The following is a 23,074-nucleotide window of genomic DNA, read 5'->3' as shown; positions in this document are numbered from 1 at the left end:
CAGCACAACGGCAGAAATATGCGCAATATCACCATGTCCAAAGCTTGACTAGAATCCGCGGCTGACTTATATGAAATGTGTCTGTAAAGCTATGCAATTTTTAAAGTAACTACCTATGTGAAATAGCCAACTGACTCTTTTTCTAAAACCAATACTCAGAAATAAATGTCTTTCCTATACATTTGAGCTTGAACGATATAGTGCTAAGATTAGCAATCTGGATTTTTGCAAATTACAGTTAATGATACGCATATTAGTCACTACAGGCTCACAGCTCCTCGCATAAAAAAGAAGGCTTTGCTGTTTTATTCGAAAAGTTACATTTGATTGGAGGCGAAGCTAACTCTGACATCACGCTTCGAGGCATATACACAAAAACACTTCACATTTGATGTAGTGCGCAAACCATTCTTCCAAACCAAACGAATAACCAAAGGTCGAAAATTAACTGACAATGCTATTTGCGCATCAAAATCACCAGCGATTGCTATGCATCCTGAACTGCAATATGGGCAGTATTCGCCATTAACAAATCTTGTTTTTCAGCTTGGCAGCGTTCAGATTGTACGGTCTTCTGTTATGGGCAAAACAGTATAGTTAAAATTATATGCATTGTTTATATGTCAACGTATTGCTCTCATAAACTGCATTGCTTTTTTTCTTTTAGGAACGCGGTAGTAGTATTAGCTATCAAGTCACAAAACTCAACCTGGGAACTGCCAGCCCATTGTAAAGTTGCTCGTTGCAATGACCGGAGGACACATCAATCTACCAGACGTGCCTTAAACTATTCTATTACATCCCGTTAAATAACCAAAATAAAGCTTCATAACCAAATACAAACCGCCAAAATGCGCATACCCTCAAAACCGACCAAAGGTTTGTGTTCGTGGAATGGTGAGCCTGGCCGCATGGTCGAATGTAAGTTTACTGTAAGGCACACCGCAGTTGGGCAAAAAAAGGGTCAAGATCACCGCCTGGATTAGGGTGACCACCGAAAAATATTTCCGGAGTAATGACACTATTCTTCACTACTTTCTACAATATTCGCTACTCTAGTATGGATTTTATGTTGTACTATACGTGCCTGTGCATATGCAGTGCGCGGCGTTGTTGCTTCAGCACATTGTTAAACTTGGTCGTCTGTTCCGTGCCACGAATACCTCAATAAAATGTATCACCAATTTATTTCAGAACTGCTACCTCTCTTCCTTGTCAGCGCCATTTCAACAAATTAGTTGATCCACTTGCCTGCTGCAAATGAATGCGCGGTAGTGTAACTTGTGAATGCGTGAAACAGCCATCTAGTCCAGTGCTCTTCGATATGGCGATTTAAAACGAATACAGTGCATCATGTGATGGTGATTTCTTTCAGTTTCTGTTTTAGTTTACTATTTCTTTCAAATACAAAGGCACATGGTTAGAAGTAGGCAGACGAGGGTCCTAAAGTCAAGTGAGTGCATTGGTACCCTCGGTTAACAATAACGTCGAAACGATTAATCATTAGAGCAAGTTAAAATTATACAATCCAAACATGAGTCATTAGTGAACATTCTAGTGAAAAAACACACATTCCATGCAATATAACAATTACATAGGAACTAGTTATACAAGTAAATGAGCACACCGTAAAATATAAACCTAAACTTACACACATTTTCAAAGTTAATTTCGCATACAGTTTTACATAAGAAATAATTATTATTGACAATCTAATTATACAAAATGAAAAGTTGAGGTTTATGTTTAAATGCATGCAATAATTATGATTTTATTGTGTAGGGTAAGTTATTCCATAATTAAATCGCTGGGAAGGAGGATGCCAATTTCCCATAGTTGGTGTTATATTTAGGTAAAAGGAAGTTGTGATTATGGGCAAACCTAGTGCTATTAGAGATTATGAGCAATCTATAATCGAATAATTCACACAAAAGCTGTTTGTTGAGCTGTTTAAATAAAGATATGATTAAGTGAAAATTAAACAAGTCAGACACAGGTAGAATGTAGTTAGCCTGAAGGATTGGAGTAGCGTTAGAATAAAAGGAAGTGTTGGTAATAATGCGAATTGCCTGATTCTGAATGTGCTGTATGGACGAACGATGAGTTTTATATGTATTTCCCCAGGAAGGTATGCCATAGGTGATGTGACTATGTACGAAGGCAAAATGCAATGACAATAAGGCATCGATCAGTTGAGAAAAATGGGCGAGATTTAATGAGATATCTTATACCAAAGGCTGTTTAACGTAAGCAATACTGTTTAACGTAAGCAATGTGATTTGTAAACTTAAAATAAGGATCTAATTTTATGCCAAGAAAACATACACAGTCAGTTGCAGCAATGAATTGATGTTCAATTGACATTTGTGGTATAAAAAAGAGCACTCTCTGAGAAGTTTTAAAAACCATGAACTGAGTTTTAAATGGGTTTAAAATTAAGTCGTTCAAGCGACGCCATATAACGACATTGGTTAGTTCGTTGTTCAAATTAGTTATCAGAGTTGATGACTTATGCTGTGCCACTCATGCTGTGCATCACTCATGCTGTGCCCGAAGGCGCGAGACGACAACGCCGACGGCCAATTTTCATGTTTGATGAGGTATCTAAGGCGTTCGCCTTAATAATCCTGCCCGCGGTTACAGCATCCCTAATATGCAAAGTAAATAATGGGCCTGATACTGTAGCACCGGCTTCATTATATATAAGTAGTCAAAATATGTTGCAACTTCATCTTCAAGGAAATATGAAGTTGTTTCAGAATTCGGTAAAACTACGTGGTTACCAAGTAACGACATTATTTTGGATGATGCCGTAAATGTTTCGGCGCTTGTTGCTGCAGGAGCTGTAGAATACGCGAAAGAAAAATTTTTCGTCTTCCGCCCACAGGAGTGCGAAGAAAGTGGGGACGTGGAAACGAACCGACCGATAATACGCCATATTTGGTTCCTTTGGCGGAACCACGCTGCACTCCGACGGAAGCTTCCCGCCAATTACTGATCCTAACTAAGTGCGAGACCTCTATTTTGTACCGGAGCATCAAGCAGGGGCGGAAACTCCATATACCTCCCGTAGGACACGCTCTCGCATGCCGATACGCTGCGGCAGCGCCGCTTGCACCACTGGCGACTGCCGGGCATCTGTTAGGAATAATTCAGAAACAAAATATTTCTTTCATGACGTCACTGGTGAGGTCAGCAAATAGAGGGAAAGGGCGCGAATGAGAGGAGGAGGGTTCCCGCGGAATCCTCCTCCCCCAGTTCGCATGCAAGCAGAATGGGTCCGTGCTATCTTGCAGGTCCGCTGGCCGCTCGGCCGACGCGGCCATTCGTTAAATTTAGTTGACCACTTTTTAATTTTGGGGGGGTTTGAAGTGGTCAAACTAAAACTGACCGATTTCTCAAGAAGACAAAACTCGATCAACAACAAGTAAAATTTTAATCTTTTTTTAGTCACACGTTTCGTACTTAACAGAGCCCCACAGGTTGTGTGAGAGTGTCAGTCTGCAAAATCAGCTTTAATTCACAACTGAAATGTCTACATAATAAGCAAGCGTTGAACCCAGAATTTCCGAAACAATGCAAAAGTTATTAACAATCACGAGCAGGCCACGTCGTACTTGACTCAATCACCTCTGTTATGACGGCGAACATCGCTTTCTTAGAGATCTTGATAACAAACAAAACAGAACTTCACGGGAAGGTGGAAGCGTGAAGCAATGGGAAATCGTTGAACAATGCTGCTGGAGACATTATTTCGGCAATTTGACAAGTGGTCTTTTCTTCGTCAAGACACTCCTGCTGCCCTGACGAAGAAAACACCCCTTGTCGAATCCTTGGCTCCAGCAACATTCCTTGTTAAACAATTTCTCAAGCGTCAATAAGTCAATTACATGTATTTCAGTGACAGTATTAGAAGTAAAGGCCCACAATGCTTCAAACTGGCTACATGCAATCCCATGAACAGGAAAAAACATATAATTGCTTCACATCATTTGAGCTACGTGGCAAAAGTAGGAGATGAACGAAATGTGTCGCCGAACCAACACGCATTCAAGCCTTTCATTAAACGTATTTTGCCGGCAGCCGGTAGGCTGTCGTCATGGCTAATTAGTCTAGCGACACCGCGCTTATGTCAGTCCAGTCAGGCTTGCGGAGAACTTTATTTACTCATGTACTCATGCAAAATGAATATCTGCTCAAATAATGAACCGAAATACTTCTGCTCACCCGTTGTCGCTAGAAAGCCTGAAAAAACATTCGTGGAACTGGAAATCCCTGGGTGAACACACCACAGAGCCGCACAAAACACGTGATGCCCTGGTTTAACCATCTTCGTCTAATAGTAGGTTGGCCTCCTGGACGTGGCTCTTGGAGGCTTCCGTTCGCTGCACGCCCCATCAAATGTCTTATCTTTCCCGTATTCATACTTGGTACGTCAACCGAGCGACATAACCGAGCGCGATCCAACTTGTAATATCGCTGAGCGAGCGGTAAGGGTGAGCGGAGGCAAGCGCTACGAACAACAGTCAACCGCTACGAACAACAGTAAAAAAAACAAAAAAAAAAACAAACAAATGAAGAGTCCTTTACAGTTTAATCAAATTTCTTTATTTGTAAAAATTCGGGAAAGACAATAAATGCGAACATTTACATCAACCTCACTTCGTTCAAACAGATCTTAGGATGCCAAGCAACCGCCACGAGCCCGCACCAGCGAAACTAGTGCTCAGTTTCCGGGGCCTGTCTCAAGTAATACACAGGTTCTGAAAGTCCTGCAGCTGTACTACAATATCTGCCACAAAGAAAAATAGCCGACCGCAATGTGGGCAAGCGCCTCTTGTATTACTGTGCTCGCCGTGACTAGCTCCGTCTGCGCACAGCAACTATTCGATCAGTCTACGCTTCAACATTGCTGCTGTTCCAGATGACGCGGCCCACCGGAGGTTATGTCGCCGCGACCGCTCAGCATCTGGAGAAGCCCTAGGCCCAAACCGCTGTTTCTTTTTCAGAAAGAAATGCTACTTGCGGTCACTTCAATAACTGTCACATCGGTTCTCGAAATTAGCATGGATCAAACTGTGTTTACCCACCCTAAAATACCTTTTATTGTGCCTCCGCTTCCCTTTATCATCTCCATCAACTCGTTTTATTTATAGTAAAATCTGGCATTATTATAGAGGACATTATCGAAATAGATGCGCAGAAAGAGGTAAACATTTTATCTGTTATTTCTTCCCTCACCTGTATCGCACCCTCAATGAAAAATTGATTGTTATCCAAAATGAAATATCGGGCTTGCTGGAGCAGTATGTTCCCATCAATAAAATTCCTAATAATAAAACTATTCTACGCTTCAATAAAAACTTAACCAACCAAGAAACTACAATTGGGCAAAACATCTAAAAATCTTCCATTCACGAGCAAAGTGCCATGCACATGTAAAAACGTGCTTTAAGGCTGTAAAATCAGCTAAGAATAAAGATCTCATCGATTGTGTACGTATATTTATGAATTCGCATGCTGAAGTGCTCCCGATAACAATGGTCTAGATGGCAGTGGTTTTTTGGAACGCAGTGATGTAGTGGTGTTTTCCGTGAAAAGGGTGCATCAAAACTAAATGAATATTCTCGTCTGCTTTAGGGCCTCATAAGCATTCCAGTACCACGTGTTCTCGATCCAGGCTTTATGGAGACAAGTTTATTACCTAGAAAGCATAGAGTCTCGTTTGGGACCTTGATCTTTCGTACAACTGATATTTTTATGTATATTTTAAAATATGATATATATTTCTTGGATTTGTAGTCATTTATTATGGAAGAATATATAGCGGTGAATAACATCTAGACGATAACCAGTACATTTGAGTATTGATAAGCGAATATCTCTCTTGGAAAGGAAAGTCTGCATACGGCTGAATATTGTTTTCCTTTTTGACTGGCACGTACCACTCGTAGTTCTTTGAGCACAACAATTCATTATACATTTACACATTAATTGATTGATTGAAATAACTTTAATGATGCCCTGCGGGACGCGCCCTAGCGCGCAGTGGGTGACTCCAACGTCGGGACCGTCAGGCCAAGCCTGTCGGCCGCTTCGCGGGCCTGCTGGACAGCCGAAAGCTGGTCGGCCAGGAGCGGGCTGCGGATGGCCGCCTTCCACCTGGCCATGGAGGAATACATTTAGAGATGTCAATATTAATTTTTCCTTGAGTAATTAGCGCTGATGCGGAAAAAAATCACACTTACCTTCTCACGCGTTATATTGAAAAATGCAGATAATAGCGCGGCCAACATTTACAATAACATCATCATGACATGTAAAATGCTTTATTTAATGACGCTCCTCTCTCTACAAAGCGATAATAACTTCCAAAGTTATTGCATAATTAGAGATCAATATAAAAGTTAGTAACCGCGGAGCTGAACCATGAGAGTGAAATAACTAGAAGAATAAGGATGGGATGGGGCTCATTCGGCAAGCATTATCATATCATGAATGGTAATCTACCACTATCCCTCAAGAGGAAGGTATATAACAGCTGCATCTTACCGGTACTTACCTACGGAGCAGAAACCTGGAGACTTACAAAGAGGGTTCAACTTAAATTGAGGACGACGCAGCGAGCGATGGAAAGAAAAATGATAGGTGTAACCTTAAGAGACAGGAACAGAGCAGAATGGGTCAGGGAACAAACGGGGGTTAAGGACATTATATTGGAAATTAAGAAGAAGAAATGGATATGGGCCCGGCACGTAGCACGTCGGCAGGATAACCGGTGGTCATTAAGGGTAACTGACTGGATTCCAAGAGATGACAAACGCGTGAGGGGGAGACAGAACATTAGGTGGACAGATGAGATTAAGAAGTTTGTAGGTATAACGTGGCAGCAGAAAGCACAGGACCGGGTTGATTGGCGGAACATGGGAGAGGCCTTTGCCCTGCAGTGGGCGTAGATAGGCTGATGATGATAAAAGATTTGCCTGTGTAGGAAACTGCGCCACCTGTAAAATGGTTAAGGTAGTCTTGGAGCAGAGTTGTTCTTTTCTTCTTTGAAGCCTATTGTTGATATTTCTTCTCTCCTCAGTGACGCAATATGGCATGGCAATGTCTCAGCAACCGAATCATTTTGCTTCGTATTATTAGCACTTCCATCAACACTAGCTCCAGCGCAAAACTCCTAGACGGTGGATTAAAAACAAGCCGTTTATTTCAAATTTCACGTTTCTTCCTCCTACAAAGAAACAATAGAAATGCTTGCACAGGAACAAAAAGCTTCGCTGTCTACTGGTCTATTAAAGGCACTAATGACAATATTACCTTTCAATGCGATGTTAATACTACTGCGTCCTGATGAAGTACGTGACACATTATTGATACTAGTGCTATAGCTAATGCAGCGTTTGTCAGACGCAAACCCTATAGATCTAATTTCATTCGCTATATAAATATTATACTGAGAATTTGTATTCATACGTAAATCGATCTAAGACTTAGTGCAATTTCTTTGCGGCCGTGGCAGGAGCGCGAAAAGGGAATGAGAGCTAAGCATATAAAATATTTGGCTGATTGCAATGTACCTTTTGTCATTCTAACTCTATTGTGCTAAAATTTGCCTACTAGCAATATTTCTCCCACAGCTAGAATTAATATTTTGTATTATGGTCCCCTAATTTGCTGTAGCTAGTTAACAGGCAAAACTTAATTCATGAGAGGACCGCCGAATTTATGCCATCTTGTCATATTCGCCATTCTATTGTTCCTATGCCTAAACATGCACTTGACGCCTAGCCGTTATAAATCTAACGCTCTGTTTTACTATTTCATTTCATGCACAAACACGTTTATATACTATCATACTGTCAGTTGCGTATTTAAACTCCAAGTCACTTAATTTTACGCCTTCAGGATAACATATGCAGCAAAACGGAAAGTCAAGCTAGTGGGTAACGCTTCTTGCTTAAAAAACCCGGCAGATCGCACGCATTCTGAGAATTACTTTCATTCTAGGCAGTCCACGAAAAAACCTGCATTTGCCGCATTTTTGGCTTCACCAAATTGTTACGAGGTGGAGCGATGTATTTGGGTAATTTGAGTGGTTGTGGGCATATCGTGGGCTTGTCACGAACGACGCCAACAGTGGCTGGCGAAGAGCATCATATGGTTTGTCGTAACGTGGGCACACGCTCTAGAGCATAGACGTCAGTTTTGTCACCAGGAATTGCACGCAACTGTGCGATGATGTGAATACGTACCTCTATGTAGCAGTCGTCGCCCTATGAATTAGGGATCGAGGAGCGCTTCAGTTTATTTTGCTTAGCCGTAGGGCTAAGTGTTATTACCTTATTACCTTGCTATTGAAGTGTATTGACCATTGACCCGAACCCAAGCCTCTATAGGATGTTCTTCCGAAGCAGTTTGAAGCACTTGCACGACCCTTTCGTAGAATACTTGACTGGCATGCGAAATACATGGTTGTTAGTCAGCGCCGTGAATGTGTCCTCTTCTCGTCCCGTGTTTAGCGCTGTTTTTATTATTCGTTTACCATGCAGCACCAACCAGCCCAATCAAGCACACTGTTATATGGGATCGATCACGACTCCAGCCATGATTTTGATTCCTTACTTCCATTGAATTTTTCACCCATATACAACGTCGCCGACGGTACATTTTCCGTGACATCGGTTCATTAACGCTATCGCATAAATAATTCCATTGTCTTGGTTGATATGGACCGTAATTCACACGTGACTGTTGGAAACGGTTTCATGACGTACGCGACAGGGAAATCACGTTGTCTAGGGAAGCCATGAAGTCCTAGGCCAATGACGGCATTGAACAAGTTAAGGACACGACTGCGACGAGAGCTTCACTAGCTTGAAAAGAAGCCTTAGGATTTCCGTGCAGAACCAAGACGAGCAAAGTTCAGCCCACAAACTTCTTTGCGCAAAAAACCTTGATACTTTTTTTAATTTTTCGGCTTGGCTCATTCTGAGCAGCAAAATGCTGGAATAGTCCTCCCTTTCGTGTCACAAACGTTGCATATCTTTTTTTCTTCGTGCCGTCGAGGAACAGATGTAGCCACTACCACATGTCGGCTCATTCGTTTAATTTGACGCATTCCTAATGCGAAGCCCCTACACAGCATCATTATTGTTCTAAAACGATGGAATGAGACGTATCGCAGGCGCAGGTGGCCTAGAAAAAAGTGGAACGCATGAATTGACGCCATGACAGCCTCATCTAAAATAGTTTCTACATCACACAGAAAATAGCTGGTGAATAAATGTCAAACGCTCCAACATGAACATAATCGTTCGCACAACGCTCGACGTACGAGCACGTGATGCCATCCATTAAAAAAAATCATTTCACAAAGGGGTTAAGAATGCCTGGTTTGAAAGGCAAGAGCGTGAGACATTTGTACATGTATCTGCGTAGAAGAGAAGAAATGTGAGAACGCAACTCATCTCTGATGTGTGAATTTGCAGCTTTGCCTGCCCTGAGAAACTTGCGTCTTTCCGTCTGCAATTTATCGACGACTATGCGGATCCTAGAGATGATGTCGCTGTGACATGGTAAGGTGACAACTGATACAACATAGGAGTCAAAGTACAGTTGTCGCATAGGAGACTGTACAGTTGTCGCAACAAGTAACTGTATAACTAAGCTGGTGCATGAAAGAGGTAGCGCAGTGCATATATACGGTAAGTAAGTATACCATGTGCGAGAAAGTATGTCAGTTTGAAACAGTGGTGACAATCTCATAGTTGGTGTGACCTATTTTTTCACTCGCATATCATCAATACCCTTGCCTACGGCACGTACTGCAAGCACCATTCAGGACTGCTTAACGTTATGCTGACTAAATGAAGTATAATTTCGGCTGCAGTTTGCGTGCAATTTTTAATGCCCGATCAAGTTGAATAACCTCGGCGAGGGTTTGGAAAGGCAGTTCTGGGTTAACTTCAAGTAGTGCTGGCTGGAATAGAGCAATGTTACATAAACCGTGAATAACGTTAGCAAATAATTGGCTTCGGGTATCCTTTGTTACTGTAATCTAAATGTAAGCAACATTAGCTGTATTGAATAATTTCGACTACGTTGCCATATCAGGCTTACGTGATCGAGTTAAAAGCAATGCATATGCACTGCGTCGCAGTGTCGCTAAATTTGTTTGTGCCACATTTTTGATTAAAGAACCCACTATGATGTAAGCAAATCACAGAATTTAAGTGATTGGTTCCCACAATCTCAACCATATGAAATGCGAACGCCATCACCACGCCTTGGCGGGAGAGATTTCAAAGCTCATCTGCAAAGCAGCGAATAAATGAAGTACTAATGTGCTGCCCCTGGTAATGTTTCTCCATTTTATTGTGCTTACAAATTTTCTCCTTGTGCACATAACTTATCACATAAGCGGAGCACTGACACTTAAATTCAAATGATTAGTGAGCAGACGATTTTAGCTGGTACAAATTTAACCATGGTACAATGTATTCACTCATTGTGTTGGTTTACAGACATAATAATTTTGCTGGTTACTAAAATCTGCAACAACGAACTTCGCTTCATATCCTTTATTACTGCAATCACGTTACCGAGCCCATACAGTTTAACATATATTTCCGCTATGTCTACAGCATTATACTGTTTCCATCCCGGTGGATACGCCATTGGTTCTAAAAACTTCAGAGTACTTGCTTGGCTTTTCACTGCGGCCAATCAAGCAGTAAGTATAATTACGTTTCGTCAACACATAACAAACAACCTCAGATATCAAAATATCTGAGGTTGTCTTTTTATTTGATAATTTTATGAAACTATTTTTGAAAACGGATGAATCATTGGCAGACTTTAAGAGCTTAACATTATTTCTAAACGTGTGACCTTGCAGACTTTTACACAACGTGATATTCTGGCTCATGAAACCCTCAGCAGCTTGGAAAGGTAAAAATGAAAGCTAAAAAATTTGTTTGTGATACCCATTAACCTAAGCGAACATATAAATATAAATGTAATTTAGAGACACTGACATACGAAGTTTAAAAGCCTAAGGGGCAATGTTGTTGATAAAAGCGCCTAGGTAGTCGAGGTAAAGTAAATTCAAGGCACGAAACGCGCCTCTATTGGGCCGACATTGCGTAAGCTCGGTAACGTGCCACTTTCCCTAGCATTCAAACTAGCACAAGCACTAGTCTTCAGGGCACTGCAAGAAGTAGAACGCTACAGCTACGTATTTGTGTCTTATTCATAGAGGAAACACTGTTTTCATCTTCGCCCGTGCACAGACTCGTATCCCAACGACAATTCCTCTTAACAACAGCGACGAAACTCAAGGAATGGGATTTTAGGTTTGTCGAGCACGATATTTAATAACATGATAATAAAGTGGGACGGCATCGCCCCGTCTATGAGAACATTGGCCGTATAGCGTCCGTATTCGGCTCCATTTCTGTTGAGCTTTGCTTGATGTCAAACCTACGTCACCTCCAACAGCATCGCAGATAGTAACATGGAACTTTTTCAATAGCGTAGACTGGATGACTTTTCGGTTTGAACCTGAAACTTTTCGATTTGCTGCTGTTACCCCTTCATACTCAGAATCCGGAAGCGCAGCATGAGCTCCCCATCTCAGCCGTGGGCACCTACACCACCCATACGTTACCCGTGATGCACCACGTAGAGGTGCAAGGGAGCTCTATGATTCAAAGACCGCGGCTCCAGCACAGCTGGATAACATGGGCAAGCAACGGCCCACTTGGTTCAAGCGCCTTTGAGCCAATAATGGAGGTAGACTCTTCCCAAAGCCAGCTACGAGATTCATTCCTATTAAGCCAGATTACAGGGGCTCGCAAGTGCCCCCGGCCACAGCGACACAAAGCCGAACGCTCTCACAAGGAAAGCAATTCCGTGCTAAGACCTCCGAGACGTTGGATTGCGCTTAACAAATCACCGGGCCTATTCAGCATGGTAAAGTTAAAGCGGAAACAAGCGCGCAAAGTGGCAGGCTAAAGCGACTTTGGAACGAGAACTTCGGCGAGGTAAACGTCGGTAGAAGGATGTAGAAAGAAGACAGCGACGAGCTTTATGGGCGGCAAAGGACGCCTCACGTTCGACTGCGGCGACATCTTCGGAAACTGACGAAACGACGGTAGTGAGTGCATGCAGTTCCTGCCGAACGCTCGACTGGGGATATCGTTCGGTTGACAAGATGTGCTTCGGCTACGAAGGTAAACGTGCATAAACAATCAAACAAGTTTTCGCTTGCATAACCGAGCCTAGCCAAGGTAAGCCATTTTTTATACAAGTTTGCGCCTAGTGATTACTGAGATGACCATAGCAGGTGAGCGAGAGCTAGCCCGCACAAGAAACACGCGACTAGCAAAGGCCAGCAAGAGGAAGCACCAGCGTGGCGTGGAATAGCAGCGATTTTCTGTCCCCTTGTGCAACACCTTATGCGCAACTAAGCCTTGGCTTTCGCCCGCTCAGCTTTGCGGAAGCGTTGTTGATGTGCAGCCATCTGGAATAACGCACAGTTTCGCATTGATTGGCGTTGCCTTTTCTAACACGAAAGTGTTTTATGCCGGGGTCCCCCAGAGCTCGACTGACGCATTTCCGTCACGGATATGACGTTGTAAAATATAAAGGCTGACATATGGCAAAGAAAAAGCTAGAAGAAAAATTTCTGTCACCGGAAGCAGAACTTACGACCCCTCAATCCTCAGCGCACAGCGCGAAACGATTCCGCCACAGACGGCACGTTCTTCGTCAAACTAACGGCGTGTTATTTATATACACCATTTGCCGGGGGCGGTACTCGCAAATCGGTGGTGTATCAGCGTGTTTTTGTTATCACTAGCGAGATAGCGCGAAGGGCTCGAAGGGCGCGCTTTAAAGGTAGTCGCTCCACGCGTTGAGATGACCGTCCGCCTCTACAGCTCGTGGTCGCTCGAGCGCACTCCCTTATCTGTGATGGTGATGGCTTGTGCGTCATGCGCTCTCAACTCAAGCTTGCGTTGAAGTTACAGAGAGCACGAAGGTCACTTCGCTCACTGCCGCGGCCACTTTTGAGAAAGAAGCACGCTGCTCACAAATACATAAGGTACAACTGTCACAGTTCGCGCTCATCCTTTGTATTCTTGTGCGTTCGTTTCGTGCGTCCTCCTTTGGATTTGACCAGCGCGCTTTAACTGCCGAGCTGTGACATAGTTCGCGCTCATCCTGTGTATCTTCGTTCCGTGCGTCCTTTCGGCTTGAGCAGCGCGTTGCAAGTTTCGAGCTGCTCGCCATTCTTAATGTGACATTAACAACTTGTTCCTATAGGATTCATTCCTTCGCCCTCTGGGCGAAACATCGTATATTAAACGCTCAACTACGTCTGTGAAGACACGTTTTACTGTCATGTTCTACCGATTCCTATGACAGAGGGATCAGCCATGTTTTTTTTTGCTCTCACTGAGCCCTTTGATAGTTTCGAATAAAAAATGCGCTACCGAATTATGCGTCCCAGATGGCCTGCGTTTAGAACATGCATTGCCTAATGTGATTGTAGCTGCGTCGCAGGCGATATGAAACGCTTGCAGTGTGTCAGAACACGGCCTGTCACTACGTGTAATCCTTTTATTTAAAGCATAAACAGATACTTAAAACACAGATGTGACACTTTCAGTTCAAACATAATATCCCGCATTATTAATAATTTTACTTACGGAAAGAAAAAGATTCGCAAATAATGAAGACTGCCGATTTGTTTCGAAATCTTGAAGTTCCAGCACATCACTCCACAAACACCCAGCAACGTTTCACACAGACGAAATAGTTTGCTTGGTTGAGTGTATAATGCGCCAGAGCTTTGAAGTGAAGAACCGTTGTCTAGTCTGCCATAACATGTCGAAATATAGAACTTGGTAGCAAAGGTGTTAATTTTGCAAAGCGGCAAAATTAAAAAGCAGATAAAACACTACAGAGAAGCATGATGGACACGTAATAAAGACATGATATAATGGCTGTATCTGACTACACTGACTTGACTGTGATACTGGAGCATATCAATGTAATATTATACTGGTTTCGTTACAGGTGACATAGGATGGTCTTTCGTCATCACATTATGTTCTTGTTTGGTTTATTCTTTATATTGTTTATATTAGCGCAAGGACCTACATGTGTACTTTCGGGACAAATAATCAGTACGTATTGTCTTGTTGTCATATTTACACTCTTGTTCTCACTTCAAGCAGTATCAAGATGTCAGTTCACAAAGATGTGCAGATTTCTGCAGTTCGCACTATAGCCACTACAACGTCAAGACACATTGAATTCAGACACACTGCACATTTTTCTTTAAAAGTGTGTGGTAGACACAGTGCACATCAGAACCGCGTAAAATTTTAAGCGAGTATGACGATAAGGATGAATTGGGCGCATTCAAAAGGATATTATTTATGGAAATAGGACAAGACTACAATAGTAATATTTCAAAAAGTGTCTAAGCAATGAAATATCTCCAACATTAAAATGGCGCCACCCAGTGGTAACACAACAGACCACTTATACCTCCATAGATATATATATTGTAATGAACTCAGAGACAACACCCGTTTCTCGGGCAAGCTGTTCTAATCTCGTCCTTCTCTTCCCCTGCCCGCTAGCTGTCCCCGCGCGCCAGAGCCCCGGTGTCGATCTTCGTCATCACACTCGGCCATGACTGCAAAGCGCGCGGAGACGTCGACAATATTTCAGGTGGACGGTGCTGGCTGAATCGCGCTGGTCGGACCCTACCACGCCGCAACTCGGTCAGGAGATCCGCCAGAAATGTGCCCGGTGGGCGACACTGGCTGTTTCGTCGTGGTCGGCCCCAACCCCTCTTCAGCATAGTTTGGTGGTCTGCTAGAAGTTTCACTGGCGGGCGACACTGGCTGTGTCGCTGTGGACGATGACCTCGGCCACGCTGCGACTTTGTAGGGAAATTTCTCCCATTGGCCTGTCGTGCACGGAATTGGCAGTGTCGAACTACTCGAAGTTTCCGGCCAAGAGACTTCTCGCGAAGTGTCTGTAGTTGCTCGGGTGGGTGGCAATTACTGTTTCGGCATGGTGGCAGGCTTGCCTCGAAACCCTGACGTTGGTCCCGCCGCAGCTCTGAACATAGTACAGCATGCCTAACTGTCGCGTGTCGGACTATGTGAGGTCGGGCGCAGTTGTCACGCTGGGTCGAGCTGGCGCTTCCTGATGAAGGGTCACGTGAACAAGATGTGTCCCTGGAGCGAGCAGTGTCGTCAACAGGGCAGCTGGTTTGTGGTGGCAAGTCTCTGAGGATAATGACGCCTGGCTGGCCAGGCATCTCGTTTGCGACATCTGGATGTCCTACTTTGTGTAGTGGCATGGCGTAGGTCGCGTTACTGGCGATCGTGGTCTGGTAGTCCTTATGGTCGTGTCGTTCATCTGGCATGACAGGTGGGAGCGCCTGTATATGTTCTGACGACGATGAACGACAGGGCAGTTTCTCCGTTTGTGGAAGGTCTGGCGGCGATATACTCATGTCCATTACCGACGCAGAGTCCCTGACCTGCAGAGGAGGGGCAGGGCTGCTCCGGTAAGCGTCAAAATCAACGACGTACACCGTCGATGGACAGCAAGGCACCGTTCCAGCCTCAAGGTTGTGGCCCTCCAGAACTACGTCCTCTTGGACGCACCGAAGGTACCGGGCATCAGGCCGAAAGCGGCAATCAGGGCTGCACTCCATCCTGCCCAGGACTGCTGCGCCACGCCTTCGTACCTGTGCCACGCCGCGGCACCTTCTCGGAGGCGGTCTACCGCCGTGGACCATTTCTGCGCCTCCGTCCAGGCTTCGCGATCTCCCAGGGCGTTGACGGTCGCCACCCATTTTTCGGCGTCGTCCTGGAAGCCGCGGAACTCCGGTAGTACGAAAGTAGCCTGGGATAGTGACACGGCTGGCGCGAAACGGTAGGTTGTGTACGCGAAGTCACCAAGCTGAATAGAGACCTGGCTGAGGGTAGACTGGAGCTCTCTACGTTGCTCAGGCGAGCTGGCCTCGAGGTCTAGCGAGGTGGCTACGTCCAACATGGTATTGATGGCTGTCAGTGCGGGAATTATTGGAGGAAACAGCGCAGAGCTCGACGCTGTCAAGGCGTTGGCCGTGACGCGAAGTCGCGCAATGGTACGCCGCAGGTGCGCGGCGCTCTCCGATGGTTCGCGTGCGGAGCCCGTAATGTCGGACCAGTAGGCGGTGGGGGTTGAGCCCACGACGGCGGGCTGCTGGTCCGAAGGAGCTCGTACCGCATCCCAAAGCGGCTCAGGTGCCGATGGAGCCCTGAATGAGAGGGTGTCGCCACGGGAAGCGTGAACGGCATTCCCTGGCAATGGTAGGTAATGCACTGTCTTCGCAGCGCCGGGGTAAGCGTACCCATGAGCCACCGACGAGGCCTGGACGCCGTCCTCGGATGGTTGTCTAGGTAGCTGCAGCAGCGGTTGGGCCATGGTGTCCATGACCGAGGAAGCATGGACGGCGTTCCGAGGTTGGAGAGACCCGCGCTGCCGACGACGCGCGATGACAGGTGGCTTCAGCTGCAAGGTTCGGCTTGCGTTGTAGACTGCGCCATTGTAATGAACTCAGACAGAGACAACACCCGTTTCTCGGGCAAGCTGTTCTAATCTCGTCCTTCTCTTCCCCTGCCCGCTAGCTGTCCCCGCGCGCCAGAGCCCCGGTGTCGATCTTCGTCATCACAATATATATATATATATATATATATATATATATGCATATGTGTATGTAAGAGAAAATCACTGAAAACCACAACATTTGTTCAGAGCTTTCGGCCGGGGACCATCCTTCATCAAAGATATATATATATATATATATATATATATATATATATATATATATATATATATATATATATATATATATATATATATATATATATATATATATAGGCCTGAAGGATCTTTTAGAGATGAGAGCCAACAGAGCGCGTGATGGTCCGTGACTACTTCGAAGGGGCGGCCATAAAGGTACGGACGGAACTTGGTCAAAGCCTAGATTATGGCGAGGCACTCTTTTTCAGTGACTGAGTAGTTGCACTCCGCTTTCTTCAAGGTTCGACTCGCGTAAGCAACAACGTACACGTCGTATCCTGGTTTTCGTTGAGCCAGTACAGCACCAAGACCGACACCGCTGGCGTCAGTATGGACCTCCGTAGGCACATTAGGGTCAAAGTGACGGAGTATCGGAGGTGACGTTAATAAGCGCCGTAGCGTCATGAAAGCTTCATCGCACTCTGGTGACCAAGCCGACAGGCCGTTAGAGGCTGTCAGTAGGTTGGTAAGAGGTGCGATGATAGAAGCGAAGTCGCGCACAAATCGACGAAAATATGAGCACAGCCCAATAAAGCTTCGGAGCGTCTTGATGGAATTGGGCTTGGGGTACTCGGCCACGGCACGAATTTTAGCGGGATCCGGAAGAACGCCTTCCTTGCAGACGACGTGACCTAGTATGGTGAGTTGGCGCGCAGCAAAATGGCACTTCTTGATGTTAAGTTGAAGGCCAGCAGAGGCGAGGCACGTGAGAATAGCGCGAAGACGAACAAGATGAGTCGGAAAATCGCGGGAAAATACAACAATATCGTCAAGGTAGCACAGGCAGGTATTCCACATGTGGCCACGAAGGATGTTATCCATCATTCGTTCGAAGGTAGCTGGGGCGTTGCAGAGTCCGAAGGGCATCACCTTGAACTCATAAAGCCCATCGGGAGTAACGAACGCAGTCTTCGGGCGGTCAGGGTCAGCGAGTGGAACTTGCCAATAGCCCGATCGTAAATCCAAGGACGAGAAATATTCTGCTCCTTGCAAGCAATCGAGGGCATCGTCGATGCGTGGCAACGGGTATACATCCTTCCGAGTTATCTTATTCAGGCGGCGGTAGTCGACGCAGAATCTGATAGAGCCATCCTTTTTGCGCACAAGCACGACAGGGGACGACCAGGGGCTCTCAGATTGCTGAATGACTCCGCGCGTGAGCATATCATCGACTTGTTCATTGATAACACGGCGCTCTTCCGCCGAAACGCGATATGGTCGTTGGCGTAAAGGGGCATGACCACCGGTGTCGATGTGGTGCGTGACGCTCGTTGTGCGACCCAGAGATGGCTGACCGCAGTCGAAGGATGAGCGGAACTCTTCTAGAAGGGCCAATAGTTCGCGTCGATGGTCCAATGATAGATCCGGGGACACAGAAGGGTGAAAAATGTCTGACTTCGGAGGTGCCGCAACAGGGGCTGTCATGGCATTCAGCTGGTGGTGAAGTGGGGCTTCAGCGAACTCCAGAAAGCGAAGCACGTCAACGGCATGTATGCTTCCCAAACATTCCCCGCGAAGTAGACGAACGGGCGAGGTGCGCAAGTTGGCAATCGGCATGATGGTAGCGCCGGATTCGACGGTGAGTACGGCAAACGGCAGTCGTAGGGCGTGGCGGCGGAGAAACAGCTCTGACGGGGCGAACAGGACAGCGCCGTCAGGAGCGGCCGGACAAGTCAAGGCGACAAGGGTGGACGTGTTTGGGGCTACGTCAGCGTCGGCAGCAATGACAAGTTTACATGCGTCAGATATGGTAGGCCCGGAAACAGAAGATTGCAGCGGCGTAAGGGCGACTTCTGCTCGGGCGCAATCTATGATGGCGCGATGACGTGAAAGGAAGTCCCAGCCGAGGATAACGTCGTGAGAGCAGGACGGCAGCACGAAAAACTCAATGACGTAAAGTTCGCCTTGAATATTAACGCGCGCGGTGCACACGGCTGAAGGTGCTATGAACTGCGAGTTCGCAGTGCGGAGCATGAGTCCTGAGAGCGACGTGGTCACTTTTTTTAACTGGCGGCAGAGGCTCTCGCAGATTACGGAAACGGCGGCCCCGGTATCAATTAGCGCTTGGGCCGTGGTCCCTTCAACATTGACGTCGATAACGTTTTGCGGCGAAAAAGGCGGAGGCCTTGGGCAGTTCGCTTCGCATGCAGTTCTTGCCTCCGGAACTGCAGCGATCAGTTTCCCTCTTGCGCAGCAGGTCGGCGACGCATAGGTGACAGGGAGCGTCGTCGAGGGGACGGTGACCGGTGGGTCTCGTTGGGTCGTTGATCACGGGCATACTCCGGTGGCGACCGGGAGGGACGACGACGCGACCGGCCTGCCGTCGGCGTCGAAGTGAGGAGGGGCGTAGTTTGGGGGCGACCTGGACGACGACGCAACTGGCATGCCCACGGCGTCGAATGTTGGAGGAACCGGGCGACAATGGCGAGCGACGTGGCCGGCGAGGCCACAGGAGAAACAGATGGGCCGATTGTCCGGGGTTCGCCACGCGTCGGAGCGGCGGAAAGACGGAGCCGAGGGGTTTGGGATGGGCGGCGACGAAGCATACGCGGATGTTGGCAAGACACGGGGCGGCGTAAGTGGCCGAGGTGGAGCGTAAGGCATAGATTGGTGATACGCGGTGGTCGCCAAGGCATGGGACGGCATCAGTGGTCGAGGTGGAGCAGAGGGCATAGGCTGTTGAGGGGGCCGAGCAGCAACGGCGGCGTAGGTAAGCGGCGCAGTGACGGGCGGTTGTTGGAAGATGGGTGGGAGAGCCTCAGCAACTTGCGTCCGAATGGCTTGTTGAATGCCCGGAGCCAGAGGATGCGCCGGCTCGTGAGTGAGCGGCAGTAAGGACAGCTGGCGTGCGACTTCTTCACGGATGAAGTCTTTGATCGTGGGCTGGAGAGTCGGCTGAGTGGCCGGAGGGACAGCTAGCTGCAAGCTGGAGAGCGTGTCGGGGGTCGGGAGGGCCTGACGGGCGATCGCGCGCTGCCTGCGCAATTCGTCGAAACTCTGACAGAGGGAAACTAGCACAGCGACTGTGGTGGGATTCCGCGCGAGCAGCAGCTGGAAGGCGCCGTCCTCGATGCCCTTCAAGATGTGGTTGATTTTGGCCTCCTCAGGCATAGCGGGGTCGACGCGGGTGCACAAATGGAGGACATCCTCGATGTAACCCGTGTAGGTCTCACCCGGTTGTTGTGCACGCTGACGCAAGCGCTGCTCGGCGAGAAGCTTGCGAGCCGCAGGCCGTCCAAAGACGTCCTTGATAGCAGTCTTGAAAGCTGACCAAGATGGAAGCTCGGCCTCGTGGTTGTGATACCACAGTTGGGCTATGTCGGCAAGGTAGAATTGCACATACCCAAGCTTCATTGTCTCGTCCCATCTGTTGCTGGCGCCGACTTTGTCATACCTCGACAGCCACTCGTCCACGTCCGATTCACCGGAGCCCGAGAAGATGGGGGGGTCCCGCTGAGGATACACGGCGCCACAAGTGACGTGGACAGCCGAAGGGCCAGGCTGGGAAGGAGTCGCGGTGGCCATGTTGGTATCGCGAAGGGGGGGAAGCTTACGGGAGCGAAGATACAGGGTCGTAGGGGAAACCCACGTACCTCCACCAAATGTCACGTGGTTTATTCACGTACAGACGTGAAGGAACGATGAGGAACGTCGAGGAACGTCGAGGGTCCAAAATCCAAGCAAGCGCAAGCTCGGGTCGCGTGGCTACCACTCACGATGTGGCTTGCTTTCTTGGCTGCTTCGTCGTCGTCTCGTACTCTTCACTACAATATATATATATATATATATATATATATATATATATATATATATATATATATATATATATATATATATATATATATATATATATATATATATATATACACTGTATATTAGTCTACCGCAGATAACGTTAGGCAGAGATTAAAAATATGACGGCACGATCCCATGCCTGTTACATGCTATTGCATATGGCGCTGGTAAGACTGCCGTTTGTGTTGTGCTGAATAGACTAGTTAAGTAAGATTGATTCATTAACATCTGAAGGAAACAAGCTACGCGAAAACTTCATATTATAAATTTGTAGGTCGATTAGCAAAACATGTGATTACGCAGTTTCTAACTTTCTATCCATTAAGTGTTGGTGTTTTTATGCTTCCGGCAGATGTCCGCGAAATACAAAGAAAAATACCGCGCGACATCCCCGCTTTAACGCCTGATTAGAGTGATTCCGCTTGCAAAAGAAAGTAGCATTCGGCCAAGTGTGCTCTGGCGTAAAAGACGGTAGTACAGCGACAGTGGTGATGATTCTGTATTGAATAAACTATCGCTGCTTCTGCTTATCGCTGTGATGAACGGCAGCGAGGGAAGTATTTTGTTTGTACAGGGAATGTTAGGGAGCACTGCAATATGGTGCGTAAGCGGGCCTGTCACTGGGTTTGCTTTTTTATTTTGTGGTCATTTCCAGCAAGCAGAAAAACACGAATGCAAAATAGATGCCAGGTTAGCAACTAATTGGGTATTTTGCAAACCGATCTATAACTTCCAAAAACTTAATTAGAGTGCAACCACGCGACACATTCACACACCCACACACCCACACACCCAGACATCAACCACGTACAGCGCTCACTTCCAACTGATTTATTGATCGCACGGGCTTGAATATATACATGTTGCACATGCGCGCATTAACATCAAAAAAGCCAGCACACCCACAATCAAGACATACATTTTTTCCTGCTCCTTCCACATCACAGTCTAGATCTGATGAACTGAAATTCACTCGGAAACAGAGATAGCGACGGGGTGCTTGCACAGCGGTCCTTGTCTTTTTCTATGGAAAATGCCTCTAACACTTCACGTGCAGTTTTCCTTGTGCTTCTGCTAAGAATCTTTGTCTCGGAGAATCCTGCGTCACAGCCACACATTATAGCATGCGCAACCAGGTGCGCACCTGGTTATATAGCATGCTATATAACCAGGTGCGCATGCAACTTTTTAATTGCACTTCTACTCACCTTCGTCGCTTTAGAAGTTGTTGATTTATTCTTACCTACTGAAGCAATTACGCAAAACAGAATAAAAAGTTTAAATAGTTTGACTAACACCAAGCAATAAAGAACAACATGCGTTTGTCCCGTCGTCCTGAAATGCGTCGGCAAATCTGGATAGAGCTTGCTGGGATGGTGTGTATATATATATATATATATATATATATATATATATATATATATATATATATATATATATATATATATATATATATATATATATATATATATATATATATATGTAAATGCCTGGTATTGAATGAACTTGCAGGTAGCACAGATTGAAAGCGAAAAATTGCCTTCGCTAACGTTTCGACCGTGGTACGGCCTTCATCAGCATGAGACCGTGCCACGGCCGAATCCTTCGCAAAAACGTCTCTCTCTCCACCACTAACAGCGAGCAAGGCAATAAAGGGCACCGAAGCGAGGGGGAAGCGACCAACAACGAGTCTGCCTCTGAGGAAGACGAAGTTGGAGCCTTTGCAACGGTCGGTTCTGAACAGAGAGCCGGTTTTTTTTATCTCACACGATGGTACGAAGCGTTGTTTTTTGGGCGCTGGGAAAATATATAAAAAGAAAATCCTACTGTTGTCGTAGGTACAGTAAATGTGAGGCTAGGGCGTTTCTCGTAATGTTGCTGTGACAGCATTTTTGCTCACCACACTGCAAAACATGCAAAAAAAACAAAATTAATCTCTGCACAAGCGCAAAGCTCAAGATCCCACACCAGAAAATTGACAGAATGAACCGGAAGGATCATTATTCGTAGCGATTGCACAGCAGTAGATACAAAAAGTACGTGCTGTACATTGATTGGTCATATGTAGCAAATAATGAATTCTTTTAAATAAGTTAACCTGTACCACTGCCATGCGGTTCCTCCAAACATGAAAACCTCAAATGATAACCGGAAACACTTGCTATTCTGAAACTTGCCTCATGACGAGCACCACCTGAAGCGAGCAAGCGCATTGCAATGACCGACGGGCCGAATATCAAGGAACTTCACTTTCGGAAGTGCATTATCCCATTTCTGAGCTGGCTGCGCTAATGTCGCGCATCGTGATTGCCTGAAATGTTTTTTTTTTCCAAACTTTGAGCGTACAACATTGTAAGTGTGGAGCACTTTCGTGGCTTGTGCTGTCGTTGGCTGTCGT

General features: G+C 46.1%; 1 protein-coding gene across 1 annotated transcript in view; it reads left to right on the top strand.

Annotated features, from left to right (window-relative positions):
- Window positions 1–14,090: 14,090 nt before the first annotated feature.
- The window catches only part of LOC119402860 (uncharacterized), a 40,958-nt gene continuing 31,974 nt past the window's right edge, over window positions 14,091–23,074 (top strand). The window contains exon 1 of the mRNA XM_037669909.2: window positions 14,091–14,195. Coding sequence (XP_037525837.1) covers window positions 14,096–14,195 — 100 coding nt within the window. The 5' untranslated portion in view covers window positions 14,091–14,095. The remainder of the gene's footprint in view (window positions 14,196–23,074) is intronic.

Source organism: Rhipicephalus sanguineus, chromosome 8 (genome assembly GCF_013339695.2).
Source record: "Rhipicephalus sanguineus isolate Rsan-2018 chromosome 8, BIME_Rsan_1.4, whole genome shotgun sequence".
In the NCBI taxonomy this organism is placed as follows: domain Eukaryota; kingdom Metazoa; phylum Arthropoda; class Arachnida; order Ixodida; family Ixodidae; genus Rhipicephalus; species Rhipicephalus sanguineus.
This window is presented reverse-complemented; position numbering and strand designations above follow the sequence as displayed.